At 38.2% G+C, this 16,522-nt stretch overlaps 1 protein-coding gene across 1 annotated transcript in view; it reads right to left on the bottom strand.

The window, feature by feature from the left end:
* The window catches only part of LOC134217619 (uncharacterized), a 394,075-nt gene that overhangs the window by 120,928 nt on the left and 256,625 nt on the right, over positions 1-16,522 (bottom strand). The window contains exon 2 of the mRNA XM_062696420.1: positions 6,360-6,786. Coding sequence (XP_062552404.1) covers positions 6,360-6,786 — 427 coding nt within the window. The remainder of the gene's footprint in view (positions 1-6,359; positions 6,787-16,522) is intronic.

Raw genomic sequence — 16,522 nt, 5'->3', positions numbered from 1 at the left:
AGTATAGTACGAAAACATTGATTCTTGTCATAAAATATTAAACACAAAACTTTATTCCACCAGCCTGAGCTTGAGCTTGAGCTTGATTGACTGCTCGTAGTTGCTACTCCATTATGACCAGATCAGCTGTTCTTGCACAGGGAACTAACAGATGTTTGCTTGGGACTAGCACACATCTTCATCTTCACACATCTTCATCAGCACAGACTTCACATCTTCACACAAGTACTTATGATCTCATTTGTAAGGTCATACTGACGCCTGCCACGTCAGAATGCAAAAGTCAATGTAGGGAAGGGGGAGGAAATGTTGATGCAATCACTCGTCCACTGCAAGCCGAATATACCTCTGCACTTGCCACGAGTTCATGCGGAATTTGTTGGATTTTTTTGGGATAGGTTCGAGAGGCAGAGGTCCGTCTTGGTTAACGAACTGCCAATGTGATAGATAGGATGAATTTCCTAATTGGATGTAGGAAACAAGCTGTTTTTTTTTATAGTTCATTTAAAATTCTAGCAGATTACTGTTAGAATACTCAAGATGAAAGTATAGGAATAGTAATGGAAACGGTATGGAAGTCCATTTTCCAGTTCTAGCGATTGCTAGAACATGAGAAATATAGAGAAAGATACAAAGTAGGAGAATGGAACGGACATGCGTTTGAACCCACCTGCGTGTGAGGCAGAAGCAGTAGCCATATGACTACCAAGCCCAACTAATTAGCCTTTGCGAGGATAAACGATCAATTGCTTAAAGTAACCGAATTTCAATTAAAATTTTAGGTCAAGCACCCACATCACTTACTCCACTCAGGCAAGTAAAACAAACACTGGCTTGGAATTGATGAAGTATGGATTAACGGCTGTTCGGCCACATTGATAGTTTACGGAAACCCAATGATAAGCACCAACCCTTATTGAATCTCAAATTGAGGTTAAATAAGAGTAGGTTATGAGTATGTTTTAATTTAGTTTTCAAAGATTTATCATCTTTTTCGATTAATAATATAATATTATGAGTTCGCGATAGAATCTCGCGCTTAGTTTCACAGGGGCGCAACTGTACTGATCGACCTCTCTTCGTCGATGTTTTCTTTTTATGTTGTACTGGAATGCGCTAGTTTGTAGATGATTTAATCATTTGGTGTGATAAAGGATGATTGTATCTTGCACCAGAATCAATAATCACGGTTGTAGCTTTTGAAACAATTGAGTTATTATCAAAATATAAAATCGATTGAGAGAGATCGATCAACACAGCCACGCCCCTATGAAACCAAGCGCGAGAAATAAGAGTTCGTTATATACGGAAAAACTACAATATTATTCCTAGTAGATTTGATTTTTTATGATATTTCTGTTCAACTTAAAGTTTGGTAAACCAACGATCTATCTTTATAACGAGTTTAAAGAAATTGTAAAAAAAATATTATCGCCTTGCTTCACTGTTTAATACACCATTTGAAGAACAGTTTCCCTTAGAATGATTCAACAGCTTTGAATATCGTAATAGGCTTCCCTTGTGTTCAAATCTATAGATTTTATAGGAATTTTTTAATTTTAAATTTATGGAAAATAAAGAAATGTTGTATTAGAGAAATATGTTTAAAATGTTGAAAGATTGAAATTCGATTCTTCTTTATTTCCAAATGAAAAAAATGTCTAATTTCAAAATTATATTCCAATGCTATAGTTTTACTATTCGTTTAAGGATAAAACAGCATGAAAAATGTTTAAATTAGGGAGAAGTTGATGTGAGAAAAATTAAGTAATACAATTGATTCACATCTTCCACAGTAAGTTAAGACAGTAAAATGTTGGTCATTCTCCACTTTTTATTTTGAACAAAGCCAAACTATGGGCTCACCGCAACGGTAACTCGCACGACGAGGATCATACGTCAATTTATTGTATCATAAGACTGGGATATCTCTGGCATGGAACAAACTTACCGGTTAGAATTCCGAACTGCATTTGAAACTTCAAAGTAGAATAAGGCGAGTAAGACGTCGTTCTTTTTCATTTCTACATGAATCAAACACTGCACTACATAAAAATACAATTACAATTAAATCGGAAATTAATAATCCTTATTGATAAGTTTAAAAAAAAATGACGGGAGCAAAATAAAAACACTTTTCATCTCGAGCGCGGCACACTTCGATCTTTTTCGAAGGAAGACGAAGGAATGAAGAGGGAAGGAAGAAGTAAGAAAGAAGAAGGACGAAGGAAGAAGGAAGAAGGAAGAAGAAGGAAGAATCAAGAAAGAAGAAAGAAGAAAGAAGAAGGATGAAGGAAGAAGGAAGAAGGAAGAAGGAAGAAGGAAGAAGGAAGAATGAAGAAGGAAGAAGGAAGAAGGAAGAAGGAAGAATGAAGAAGGAAGAAGAAAGAAAGAAGATAGGGGATGGAAAAAAGAAGAAAGAAGAAAAAGTAAAAAAAGAAGAAGGAAGAAGAAATAAGGACGAAGGAAGAAGGAAGGCCTGACACCCCCCAGAGCTCCACCTGAGGCAGGTTTTTTTTCCACAGCTGGTCAATGGTCGTAATTGGGTGGGGTTGTTGGGACATCCCGGGACGAAAAATCCCGGGATTTAGGAAATTTCGGGATTTCCCGATTCCCGGGATATTATGTTTGGAATCCCGAAAATCCCGGGATACCCGGGAAAAAAATCTTTTTTTTTTACTTCAGGCTTACTAATAGTGTGTATGCTTACAATTTTTATTTGCATTGAATGCCCAACGACAGGAGCAACTCCCTCACAAAGAAAACTCAAGACTAGAGTTTTCTTTATCCTATGGCGGTCTACTGACTGATACTTCTGCCAGCAACTGCAGCTCTCTTATATTTTAACAACAAATATCTAAAATATATCGCTAGCTAACAATATTTCTTGTTATTACTAAAGAGCAGATACATCTAACTGGTGTATAGTTCCTGCTTATCTTCCATCTACAACGATGAGTCGCACACTATCCGATATATATTTCAGCATTTCTCTACACAGCTTGAAATATGTTGTAAATTTACATTCATTTTGATGCACATATTTGGAGCATAAAAAAGGACGCAAAAACAAAAGTTTTAATTTTAAATCTAAATTGATTTAATTCATTGATTGATGTGAAAATAGTTTTAATAAATCAAATAACGTTTATATTTGCTTTTCTATTTCATTTTATTTTGCGATTCTATTTTACACGTAATTTAATGATCATTTGTGCAAGCTCGGTGGTCTATTGGCTACCGCTTCTGCCTTATAAGCAGGAGATCGTGGGTTCAATTCCAGGCTCGTCCCTTCCCTACTTTGTATTTCTATCTTAGTTCTTTCTGTGGTTAACGTTATACCAGAACGATTCCTACTGTTATAACCTTCCACACAATCTCAAAACCTCCCGTGGCACCTATGAGAGGTCGTAGAGTTCTCTGCATTTTTCTTAAGTAGGTGTCCAACAAACCATCGTTCCCCTTCCTCAGCATTCGCAAGGACGTGGCCAGGACAGATCTTGGAAAGTGCATTGCTTCCATCTAAGAGTTAGTGATTAGTCCCAAGTCAGTATCTGTGGTAACGGATGAAAGTGATGCTACTCTCATACAAGACTCAAGGCTTGTACCACCTATGAATTTATGCGAATTGCTCAATGCTAATGCTAATGCTAATTGCGGATCACAAACCATTGGTCACGATTTTCGGAGACAGAGCGAAGCCATGTGCACGTATAGAAGTGTGGAAGCTTTGTATATGCGCCGTTCCGTAATAGAACTTTGTTGAATACGGTGAAAATGGGCATGGTAACACATATACGACTGAGTTTGGTTGTATATGAGTTTAAGACTGGTTTATAACATGTGTACCAGGGTTCTTATATCAGGGTTCACTCACTTCGACAGTAGATGGGAGAGACTAGCGCGGGGGTGAAAAATTCATTTTCAGTGCAAAACATAAACAAACTCGGTGGCTGCCTCATATAAAAATCCAAGATGGCTGAATCATGAAATTGGCATACTGCTACACCTGTTTGTACTCACCTTGTACACCACTAGGTGTTCCAATCTGCCAAATTCACGATTCAGCCATCTTGGATTTTAGTATGGAAGAGCCAGCGGGTTTGTTTTCATTTTGCACTGAAAATGAATTTTTCACCCCCGCCTTCTTCTCTTCCATAAACTTGGCACATTACAGAATTCATCTTGGGTGGGATCAAGATGAATACACCACTAGGTGTTCCAACCTGCCAAATTCACGATTCAGCCAGCTTGGATTTTAGTATGCACTGAAAACCAAAACTACCCAAAAGTGGGTTGTTTGCACTCAAAACCGTGGTTTGGGCCAATAACCCAAATTTGAGTAAAATGACTTTTCTGGCACTAGGTAGTTTGCCTTTAATCCCATGTAAACAATTTACCCAAAGCTAAGTTTAATTTATCCAAAGCGGACCTTGATCAACCCAAAATAGAGAATATTGAATTTACTCAAATTTGGGTTATTGGGCTGAGCAACCTCGGTGAGGTGTTTGCATCTTGCTCTAGTTTTGATAGCAATCATGGGAAAGAAAGGGAAAACTACCCAAATTTGGGTAAATTTTTTCTGCGATATTCTCAATAGTGCGTATATTGAACTCAAAGTTTGGGTTGATTTATCTGTCCGTGTGAGATGAGCTAAGACATCTCACTGTCCCTTTTGAAACCATTTGCCTGTCAGAAAAGACCACTTTTATTGGGCGATTTGACAGACGCCGGCAAGCAAAGCGTTGCTTTATTGTGCAGGTGGGTACTTTGTTATTGATTTCGTGGTGTTGCTAGAAGTCGGGGATTTTCAACTAAGTAAGTAATAAACTAACTAAGTAATAAATTAACATGAACAAACTTTTTCATTGCCAATTTAAACGCGAAATGGAGTTAAAAAATTGTTTTCATCATCCTGACTATGTAGCAATTGAAGAATACAGCTCATCTTCTCAGCAATAGGTGATTATTGATATAAATTAATTCGCCTTGTTAATTTTTAGTTGATGAAAAAAAGATGATCGCACTGGAACTGCCCGTCGTTTGGAGCAAGCATAAATTATGAGAAGGCATTCAGATCCGAGTTGTCTTATCTCATCTCAGGGAAGAGCCAGCCGGTTTGTTTATGTTTTGCACCGAAAATGAATTTTCAACCCCGCCTTCTTCTCGTCCATAAACTGGGCAAATTGAAACACCTAGCTGTGTATTCATCTTGGGTGGGATGGTGTTTGTGACATACGTATCACTTGCAGTAGCGCAGAGGTTATTACTTTCTAAGAATAAATGAAACCTTCTTGCGGTGAAGTCCCCATTCAGCCGGTTTGTCACCCTTTTTGTGATCCTCTGAAACCCTTAAAATTGTAGGAGTGGCTACTGGCCAACATTATGTACGTTTAGGCAGTTAGGTGCATTTGGCCTATGTTTGTATGGTATGTATGACAGAGCACTCGTGACGAAATACACAGTCCCGGGATTTTTTACGTACGCTGTCTACCGACACTGGTGGATTTGGACTTACTTCCTCTCGATATTAAAAAGATTTTGCATCATGGGGCAAAAGAGTCAAAATTTGAATCACTCTAGTGGATACTCTTTCCATAGAAATGGAAGACTTGAAGTTATGACTAAATATAATTTAGGTTTGCATCAGTTGTAAGTACTGCTTTTTAGAAAACAAGCTACAAACATTGTGTTGATTTCCCCCGAGTCAGATATTTCCCCACCCTATTTATTTGACCACATTTGACCAAACCAATTCCTTTTTGAATCCTAAAAGCGATCAATCAATCAATCCGGTTTCAATTTCCGGTACACAACACCCTCACCGTTGCCATGATTGGTGAGCTGAATTCGAATGAATGAGTTCACCAAACTAGAGGCCGTTTCATACTAACCCACAGCATGAGATTAGATTTCGATCGAATGTGCTTGTGAACGGGTGCAGAAATCAAATAGCGACAATTCCCCACCACATTACCTGTCCTTTTTGGTGCACATATTTGGCACACAGTCGAATGAGCGACTTTTTCACAATCAACAAACTCCGTTGTTTAGTTGGGCAATAAATTTGAAAAGATGAATACAAAATTATTTTAGAGCTTTGTAAGGGGAATGCCTCTACTTACCATAAGTCGAGTACCTACTAATGCTCTTATGATAAGCGTACAACTTTATTTTACTTGATTCTATTTATTTGCTTTCGTCAGCAATATGATATGATAGTATAATGTCAAATAAAAACAAATAAAATATTGAAACATCTTCAATACTTCTTTCGGCAAATTCGCATTTTACATAAAATCAACGCCTTCTGGAGTGCTAAGGTTGGCCAAGGTTGGTGGCATGAAATCGGTACTTACCGATTCAGATGATCCAGCAGTTCGCTTTCTTCTCGCATCCGCTCCTCGGTCAGATTGCTGATCTGCAATACTTCCTCGGTGATGCGTGGAACGGCCACCGGCTCATTACTTATTTCGTTATCGTGGTATTTATTTGTCCTATCATCGTGGAAAACACTTTCCCGTTTCGCCCGCCGGATCCCCCGGAAATCGGATTCCCCCACGGCGTGGCTGCTACTGCTTCTGATACTACTCATGCTACTGATGTAAGAAAGTAGTTTGTCTCGAAGTTTATTGTCTATTAATTTCCCCTCCACATGTTGCTGCTGCTGGGAATGCTGTGGCCAACTGTGGTCTCTTCGGCTACTGCTTCTGCTCCTGTCCGAGGAATCTGGGCCGGGAACTGATGTGGATGATGATAATTGATGATTATTAGAGCTCGCCAAGCCTGCAAAAAGCGGTAGAAAAGTGGAAAATGTAGTCATCGAACGGAAAAAGGGAAAATGAAAATTTATGCATAACCGGAAGGAATTTTCGCCCACAGCAAGTGGAACGAGGAAGGACTAAATTTATGCGAGGCTTTGCGTCTGTTATCGCCTGATCGTTAGTTAATAGACACCGAAATATGCGAAGAATGATAGCGGGAGTGTTAGCTTTCAGCATAAATCAATAAATTCCGCTGTCACCACATTATCCTTAACATTATCTCTTTTACAGCAAGTCACCTCGAGAATGAATACCAACGAGCCGTGCCTTGTCTAATTATTTCTGTCACGCAAAATAGAAGAAGGTATTTCTAGGCGTGAATCATACCTTGGTAAGAAAAATCTATTGGAGAATTTTATTATTTGTTCACGAAAACTTGAAAAACTTTTGTTTACCCTTACCCGAGACATTGGCACTTTTCTTTTCAGTATATTAATTCTCAAGCACTACCAACATTATGAATTTTGAGCATTTCATGAGACAGTCTGTGGATGAAACAACATCGCTTGTTATAGCTTTCGATGCAGTACATTCATGGGAAGGATACCGAGAGGCGTAAGCACGATTACGACTATGCAGAGAGGTCATTGCCTTCAAGGTCCGTTGGTGACATGTATTAGTACAAGACATTTATTTTCAATTAGGTTGACCCCCAATGGGGAAATTTAGCACAATTCTAACGCCAGCCAACATTTCCAAACATAAGAATTTATTGAAACGAGTAGTCGTCAATTAGAACAGAAATAGTAAAGACAAATGGTACAGAGACTCTCTAAATTATTTAAAGTTATGTGTTGGTTGATCCGAAAATGTTGGCCATGTTTGACGTAATTTTTTCGATTGTGGAATTGGTTTGCATTGCGTAGTGAGCAATGCATAATGAAACATTTTCATTTTTTTTTATACTTTTATAGTACAGTGCGTGTTTTATTCGTCGCGAAATGAAAATTTAACTCTTCTGTGTTTTGTCGATAGTGCGCTTTTATTAGAAGCAATGGCTATCAGAAGAAAACTAATCATATAGTATGCAATAGATCGTGTGTTTGCTTGTTGGGTGAAATACGTTATGCAACGTACACACGGTCAAGCAGTTTGACTAACATTGACTCCACCTTTCGTTTATTCCAACATCCATCAAGTTTTACCAACAACGGCACAAACAATTATTTCTTGAGCACCAACCATCGAAAAATATATGGGGGTTTGTGCAACTGCACTTCAAATGCTCAAACATGTTCGGTGAACCTTGACTCCACCCCCGACAACACGTTCAAACAAAGCAGCAACCGAAGCGTTTTCTTGGGGGCGGAGTCAATGTTCTTCAAACTGCTTGACTGGTGTGTACGTTGCATTAAGCACGCGTTGGAGTTCCGTCTTTTTATTCGGATGAATATGGCGTCGTTCAAAAGATATATTCAATCGCTTACCAAGGTGAGTTCCAATATATTTCCTTCCAAACTAACATACTATTTATTCCTTTCCAATGCACTCATGGAGATGCATAGGGTTCCTCGGTCTCTTGTAACAATGAGTGTCGAGCTATTTTTCCTCCCATTATCCCAATTGACTGCGAAGATGTGGCCGGCATCGTTATTGGTTTTCAACAGGTTTTGCAAAAAACGCTCTCAATAGATAACGAACAACGATAAAAGAAAGGCAAAAACTTCTCCAAATAATAGCAAACCATGATAACAAATTTATCAAACTTATATCTTCTTCTTCTTCAATGGCTCTACATTCCAACTGGAACTTGGCCTGCTTTTCAACTTAGTATTCTATTAGCATTTCCGCAGTTATTAATTGAAAGCTTTTCTATGCCCGCCATTGCATGAGTATGTATCTTGTGTGGCAAGTACAATGGATACACTATGCCCAGGGTGTCGAGAATGTTTCCCACCCGAAAACATCCTAGACCGGACCGAGAATCGAACTCGCCATCTTCGGATTGGCAATCCTACGCCTTTGCTCGCAAGGCTACTGGAGACCCCATCAAACTTATATACAAGTGCAAAAAAAACAGAATCGGATAGGCTCGCTTATTTTGTGTTGGGGATCGCACAGCTGTGTACAACAAGTTAAAATGCATTTGCAGAATCAGTGCTAATATCGTTTGGAGGTTTTTAAAAGAAATTTATCATGAGATATAGCCTCCTGAATCAGTTATTTTTCATGACAGCTTGCGAAAAGTCACTCACGGTATGCTACATATCGTATATGTATACAGAGATGATAAATGAGAGATTTTATCATTTGCTTTTGGATTCAATCCCTGGTTTTGAATGTACGTACAGTGAGAATAACTTTCTAGTCCCATTCTAGTCTATTAATTTTGAGAGCTGTGCATATTTGTTGTTTCTAGGTTAATCACGATCATCAACTACGGTTTGTATAGTCAATCAAGCTAAGCTAAGCTGCTTCCATAAATTCTATTTAACTATCATTCCTTCCTTTAGCTCTGATTACGGCCTGAGACGAGACCTGCAAAGACGCTGCTTCTTTTCTCTTGTTTTGACACTTGTTCTTCTTTTCATCACAGTTGAGCATCGAGTTTCAACTGTTTCCTTGACTGTTTCCTTGACCTAAGCCCCGGATGTACTCCTCTGAGGACAATAAAAGTGTATTTAATTCACGAAATAGAAAATTTTAATAAGGATTTTTATACCGGGAGCAAAAAACACGTTTATAACTGATTATTAATAAGCTTAACAAACGGATAATTCGGAATACTCGTTAAAATGAAAAAGTCTTCGTAAAACACAATTCATGCGAAATATTTTATTTGGGATATTTTCACACAAAAAGTTGCTAGCTGCACCTGACAGTTCGTGATATCAGTTGACTGGCAGCAGCTGAAGTTACATTTTTTCCTCTCTGCAAGTCCCGTCCCAGGTTACGGCTATTTATATCTAAGCCAAGCAGACAAATTTACTTAGACAATTGGTCCACGGGGAATGATTTTATATTACTTAGAGATATTCTTCCTTTGCATCGGGAATACCTTTTCATTAAAATTCCATTTAGTACAAAAATAAAAACCTGCCTGATACACGAAGGAATCTCTCGTGAATTTCGTGGGAGTATCCCATAGCACAGCGGTTCTCAACCTTTTTCTTGCGAGGTACCCCTTCGCACTTTTGCGTTCATTGAGGTACCCCCTATTTTTATCGTTGTAACGAACAAAATAAACTAATAAGATATATGAAGTACGGACCAGAAAACTAATGGATACTTGATTCTCAATTATTCACATGGTTCCATCCAACAAGTTGTTGTCCTATCCAAAAAGTTGTTTGAAATTTTCGTCATTCCGTGAATCTTTCCAACTAAAGTGAAGTTTATACACCACGCTTTCAAGACTTTTAAAAGAACGCTTCCAAGCATCTCGAGAGGATGTTTTCGACTTTCATAACTTTGGACTTTGAAGGATGCTTCTAAGATTCTTGGAAAAAGGTTTCCGAGCCTCTTGAAAGGAGGTCTCTGGACGATTTGGAAAAAGACCTCTAAAGCAAGCTTCCAAGCCCTTGAATAAGAGGCTTACGCGTCTCTAAAAATGAGACTTCCGAGCATCTTAAAAGGGGCTTCCGAGCCTCTTGAAAGCAGGCTTCTGATAATCTTTAAAGGAGGCTTCCAAGCTTCCTAAAAAGAGGCTTCCGAACATTTTGAAAGGAGGCCTCTGAACCACTCGGAAGGAGGCCTCTAAGGCTCTTGAAAGGTGGCTTCCGATTCTCTTGAAAGGAGGCTTTCGACCCCTTGAAAGGAGGCTTCCGAGCCTCTTAAAAGAATGCTTCCAAGCCTTTTAAGAAGAGACTTACTAGTCTCTTGAAATGAGGCTTCCGAGTTTCTTGAAAGGGGCTCCCGAGACTCTTGAAAGAAGGTTTCTGAGACTCCTGAAAGAAGGCTTTCGAGCCTTTTTAAAGGAGGCCTATGAACCATTTGGAAGAAGGCCTCTAAGGCTCTTGAATGGGGGCTTCTGAGCCTCATTGAAGAGAAGCATGCGAGCCTCTTGAAAAAAGACTCTAGAGATTCTTGAAAGTGGGTTTCTTAGCCTCTTGAAAGGAGGCTTTCAACCTCTTGAAAGAAGGCTTCTGAGCCCCTTAAAAGGTAGCTTTTGAGCCTCTTGAAAGAAGGCTTCTGAGTCTCTGAATATGAGGCGTTTTGAAAGGAAGCTTTCAAGTTTCTCGAAATGAGACTTTAGAGCCTCTTGAAAGGATACTTTGGAGGCTCTTGAAAGCAGGCTTTCGAGCCTCTTGAAGGAAGTCTCTTGAGCCTCTTGAAAGGCCTTTTGAAATAAGGCTTTCAAGGCTCTTGAAAGGAAGCTTACACACTTAACCAGGGTTCTGGTGCTCGGTAATTATTTTTACAGATCTAGCTCAGTAAAATATGATTTTACTGAGAAATCTGTAAAACAAATGTCAAAACTGATATTTTACCGGTGACTCAGTTAATGAAAATAAAATTACTGACGACTGCAAACAAATTTACTGATTTTTTCGGCAATTATTTTTTGTTCGGCTGTACGGTAAAAAAAATACTGACACTGACCGTAAAAAATATATTTTTGCCGAACACCCCATCAAATATGCTTACAAAATTACCGAACACATCTGTTAACCAGCAACTGCAACTTGATAACAAATTTAGTCGCCATTTGCATTACTCAAGGTGTTGCGGTCAAGGTAGCGTAGTTTTGCTTGAGTGTACATATTTTTAGTTTTTACTTTAAATTCAAAATGAAACAATCTGTGGACAATCTAATGGTAACCAGAATAGGACAAATATGAATATTCAGCATAATAAAATAATGCTTTCCGATATTTTGTGTTAAACAATAGATCTTAAATTCTTAAACAAAACACATAATTATAAGATCGCAATTTCTTCTTTTTTTCACTCCTCTTCTTCCTTCCTTCAAAAGGGAAAAAAGTGATTTTATAATCGCGTAATTTCCACCATACGCTTACATTTAAAAATCTATTTGTTATAACACATAATACTCATTTCCTATTTATAATATTATTTCAAGTATTATTTTCTATTTTGAATTTTGGACCCAAAAACATCTTTTTACCGATCGATCAATACAAATAAAGTTTTACCGAAAATATTGGTTAACTTTTACCGGCGTCCTGTTATTTTATTTACCTCAACGGTGAAGAAATAACTTCGGAAATTACTGAACACGTCGTCAATTTTTTAGAACAAACTGTAATTTTTGACAGTTTATATTAATACACTGGATTTTGTTTTTACACGATTTACATTTTCTCAATTTTCCACTCATCCTAAATGTTTAACGCATATTAATTATCATGTGATTTTTCTTCGATTTATTCTGGATTTTTTGAATCATGTTGCGAAGAGTTTGGTGGTAAATTGAAGTCACACGATCAAAAATACGAGCGAAAAAAAATCGTGTAAAAACAAAATCCTGTGTATTTGTTTGCTGAGCGTTCGGTAATCCAAAAAATTTCCGGGCTCATTACCGAACGCTCAGCTGTTTTTTACCGACCCCAGTAATCTGAGTTTACTGTGTAGATTTAAATTTTACATTAAGGATTTTCAAATTTTGTTCATCGTTTTGTTCTTCTAACCTTTTGTCCTAAGTTCCTTCATACACTGTGGTATACAAGATTAGCTAAACTTTGATTTACTGATCGCCATGCATATTATGTACAATACAAAGTTTTAGAATAAAAAGGCAAATAATTATAAGAAAGTTTATCAGGCCGTTACAAATATTTAATTACCATTTTGTCCTACTGGTCTCCGAAAGGTCAAGGAGGGGGATAATAAAAAATAAATATTAAAATGAAAAAAATCAAAAATCTCCTCGGATTTGTTAAAAAAAATGTGATGAATGAAAATCTTCAAAATTATCCGAATTTTATTTTGTTGCCCCCTCAAAATACTATTTTTGACAAAAAAAAAACCGAGGGGGAGAGGGAAAAAATAGTTTTTAAATATTTGTATCGGCCTTAATGAGTTTTAATTGAAATTGTAATGTATCCGCCATTACGCATTGTTGTCCGAGGTACCCCCTGGGGCCAGCGAAGGTACCCCCAGGGGTACATGTACCCCAGGTTGAGAACCGCTGCCATAGCAGATGATGGTTATGTCACAAACCCAGCTATTAGGATGTAAAACTGGTTTTTTTACTAGCCATCTTCAAACTAATATCTAACTAGTTCGAAAATACACCTTCCAAACAAGTAAATGTGGGGTTTAAGTAAAATGCCTTCAGCGTGTGTTTATAGATTCACACCTCAGTGTGTCAATCGGCGAGCAGCAAGCCATGACTCTGCCTTTTCTAGTCAACTCTCCGCGGCGTGCACATGCATCCACGGAGAGTCACTGTCATTATTTCGTTTCTGCCATTTTGGTGACCCTGTCAGTCTACTTTTTGAATCCTGTCGCTGATATCATTGGGTGAGTTGAATTCAAATGGTTAATTTGTAGAGAGTGATATATTTTAGTTTGCAAAATCACAAGACGCGTCTGGAAGACCGTCGCAAACTGGTTTGTGGTTTGCAAAATCACAAGACGTGTCTCGAAGACACGATTGGATTTGGATTGGATTTGGATTGGATTTGGATTGGATTTGGATTGGATTTGGATTGGATTTGGATTGGATTTGGATTGGATTTGGATTGGATTTGGATTGGATTTGGATTGGATTTGGATTTGGATTGGTTTTGGATTGGGTTTGGATTGGATTTGGATTGGATTTGGATTGGATTTGGTTGGATTGGATTTGGATTGGTTGGATTGGTTTGGATTGGTTTGGATTGGTTGGATTGGTTTGGATTGGTTTGGATTGGTTTGGATTGGTTTGGTTGGTTTGGATTGGTTTGGATTGGTTTGGATTGGTTTGGTTGGTTTGGATTGGGTTTGGATTGGTTTGGATTGGGTTTGGATTGGTTTGGGTTGGTTTGGATTGGTTTGGATTGGTTTGGATTGGTTGGATTGGTTTGGATTGGTTTGGATTGGTTTGGATTGGTTTGGATTGGTTTGGATTGGTTTGGTTGGTTTGGATTGGTTTGGATTGGTTTGGTTGGTTTGGATTGGTTTGGATTGGTTTGGATTGGTTTGGATTGGTTTGGATTGGTTTGGATTGGTTTGGATTGGTTTGGATTGGTTTGGATTGGTTTGGATTGGTTTGGATTGGTTTGGATTGGTTTGGATTGGTTTGGATTGGTTTGGATTGGTTTGGTTGGTTTGGATTGGTTTGGATTGGTTTGGATTGGTTTGGATTGGTTTGGATTGGTTTGGATTGGTTTGGTTGGTTTGGATTGGTTTGGATTGGTTTGGATTGGATTGGATTGGATTGGTTTGGTTGGTTTGGATTGGTTGGATTGGTTTGGATTGGTTTGGATTGGTTTGGTTGGTTTGGATTGGTTTGGATTGGTTTGGATTGGTTTGGATTGGTTTGGATTGGTTTGGTTTGGTTGGATTGGTTTGGATTGGTTTGGATTGGTTTGGATTGGTTTGGATTGGTTTGGATTGGTTTGGATTGGTTTGGATTGGTTTGGATTGGTTTGGACTGGATTGGTTTGGATTGGTTTTGATTGGTTTGGATTGGTTTGGATTGGTTTGGATTGGTTTGGATTGGTTTGATTGGTTTGATTGGTTTGGATTGGTTTGGATTGGTTTGGATTGGATTGGATTGGTTTGGATTGGTTTGGATTGGTTTGGATTGGTTTGGATTGGATTGGTTGGATTGGTTGATTGGTTGGATTGGTTTGGTTTGGATTGGTTTGGATTGGTTTGGATTGGTTTGGATTGGTTTGGATTGGTTTGGATTGGTTGGTTTGGTTGGATTGGTTTGGATTTGATTGGTTGGATTGGATTTGATTGGTTTGGATTGGTTTGGATTGGTTTGGATTGATTGGTTGGTTTGGATTGGTTTGGATTGGTTTGGATTGGTTTGGATTGGTTTGGATTGGTTGGATTGGTTTGGATTGGTTTGGATTGGTTTGGATTGGTTTGGATTGGTTTGGATTGGTTTGGATTGATTGATTGGATTGGTTTGGATTGGTTTGGATTGGTTTGGATTGGTTTGGATTGGATTTGGATTGGTTTGGATTGGTTGGTTTGGATTGGTTTGGATTGGTTTGGTTGGTTTGGATTGGTTTGGATTGGTTTGGATTGGTTTGGTTGGTTTGATTGGTTTGGATTGGTTTGGATTGGTTTGGATTGGTTTGGGTTGGTTTGGATTGGTTTGGTTGGTTTGGATTGGTTTGGATTGGTTTGGATTGGTTTGGATTGGTTTGGTTGGTTTGGATTGGATTTGGATTGGTTTGGATTGGTTTGGATTGGTTTGGATTGGTTTGGTTGGTTTGGATTGGTTTGGATTGGTTTGGATTGGTTTGGATTGGTTGGATTGGTTTGGATTGGTTTGGATTGGTTTGGTTGGATTTGGATTGGTTTGGATTGGTTTGGGTTGGTTTGGATTGGTTTGGTTGGTTTGGATTGGGTTTGGATTGGTTTGGATTGGTTTGGATTGGTTTGGATTGGTTTGGATTGGTTTGGATTGGTTTGGTTGGTTTGGATTGGTTTGGATTGGTTTGGTTGGATTTGATTGGTTTGGATTGATTTGGATTGGTTTGGATTGGTTTGGATTGGTTTGGATTGATTGGTTGGATTGGTTTGGATTGGTTTGGATTGGTTTGGATTGGTTTGGATTGGTTTGGATTGGTTTGGATTGGTTTGGATTGGTTTGGATTGGTTTGGATTGGTTTGGATTGGATTTGGATTGGTTTGGATTGGTTTGGATTTGGATTTGATTTGGATTGGTTTGGATTGGTTTGGTTGATTGGATTGGTTTGGTTGGTTTGGATTGGTTTGGATTGGTTTGGATTGGTTTGGATTGGTTTGGATTGGTTTGGATTTGGTTTGGATTGGTTTGGATTGGTTTGGATTGGTTTGGATTGGTTGGATTGGTTTGATTGGTTTGGATTGGTTTGGATTGGTTTGGATTGATTTGGATTGGTTTGGTTGGTTTGGATTGGTTTGGTTGGATTGATTTGGATTGGATTTGGATTTGGTTTGGATTCGGTTTGGATTGGATTTGGATTGGATTTGGATTGGATTTGGATTGGATTTGGATTGGATTTGGATTGGATTTGGATTGGATTTGGATTGGATTTGGATTGGATTTGGATTAGATTTGGATTGGATTTGGATTGGATTTGGATTTGGATTGGATTTGAAATTCCCTCTAATAGTTTTAAGTAATTTATTTTTGAGAAATGCGAGAAATTCCACCCAATAAAAAAAATATTTTCTTGAAATTTGAAACTCAATGCTTTCAAATATACCTTCTGTGGACAATTATATTCTTAAGTGCCACAAATGAAAATCAATTTGCCTTCGTAAGAATTGCGCCCAATAAAAGCACTTTTTCCAAAATAAAATCTGCACCATCGGCACCGTCCCACCACCAAACTTTGAAATTTTCCTTCAAATTGAAAATAGATAGAAAATGATGTTCTGCTGCCAAATATCTGCTCACTGAGATCACTGAGTTTGGGAGAACGTTAAGTGAAAAACATAATTTTTGCATCGATGTGCAGAAAATTTATTGAGAGTCGCGATTCAACGATTATCAAATCGGTGGCGGTTCCGTGTGCTTGGTGCTGTTTTGTTCGGTCGGAGTGTAAATAAATTAGTTCACGATTGAACGTGTTTACATTGTTCAT

Source organism: Armigeres subalbatus, chromosome 2 (assembly GCF_024139115.2).
Source record: "Armigeres subalbatus isolate Guangzhou_Male chromosome 2, GZ_Asu_2, whole genome shotgun sequence".
Lineage (NCBI taxonomy): Eukaryota > Metazoa > Arthropoda > Insecta > Diptera > Culicidae > Armigeres > Armigeres subalbatus.
This window is presented reverse-complemented; position numbering and strand designations above follow the sequence as displayed.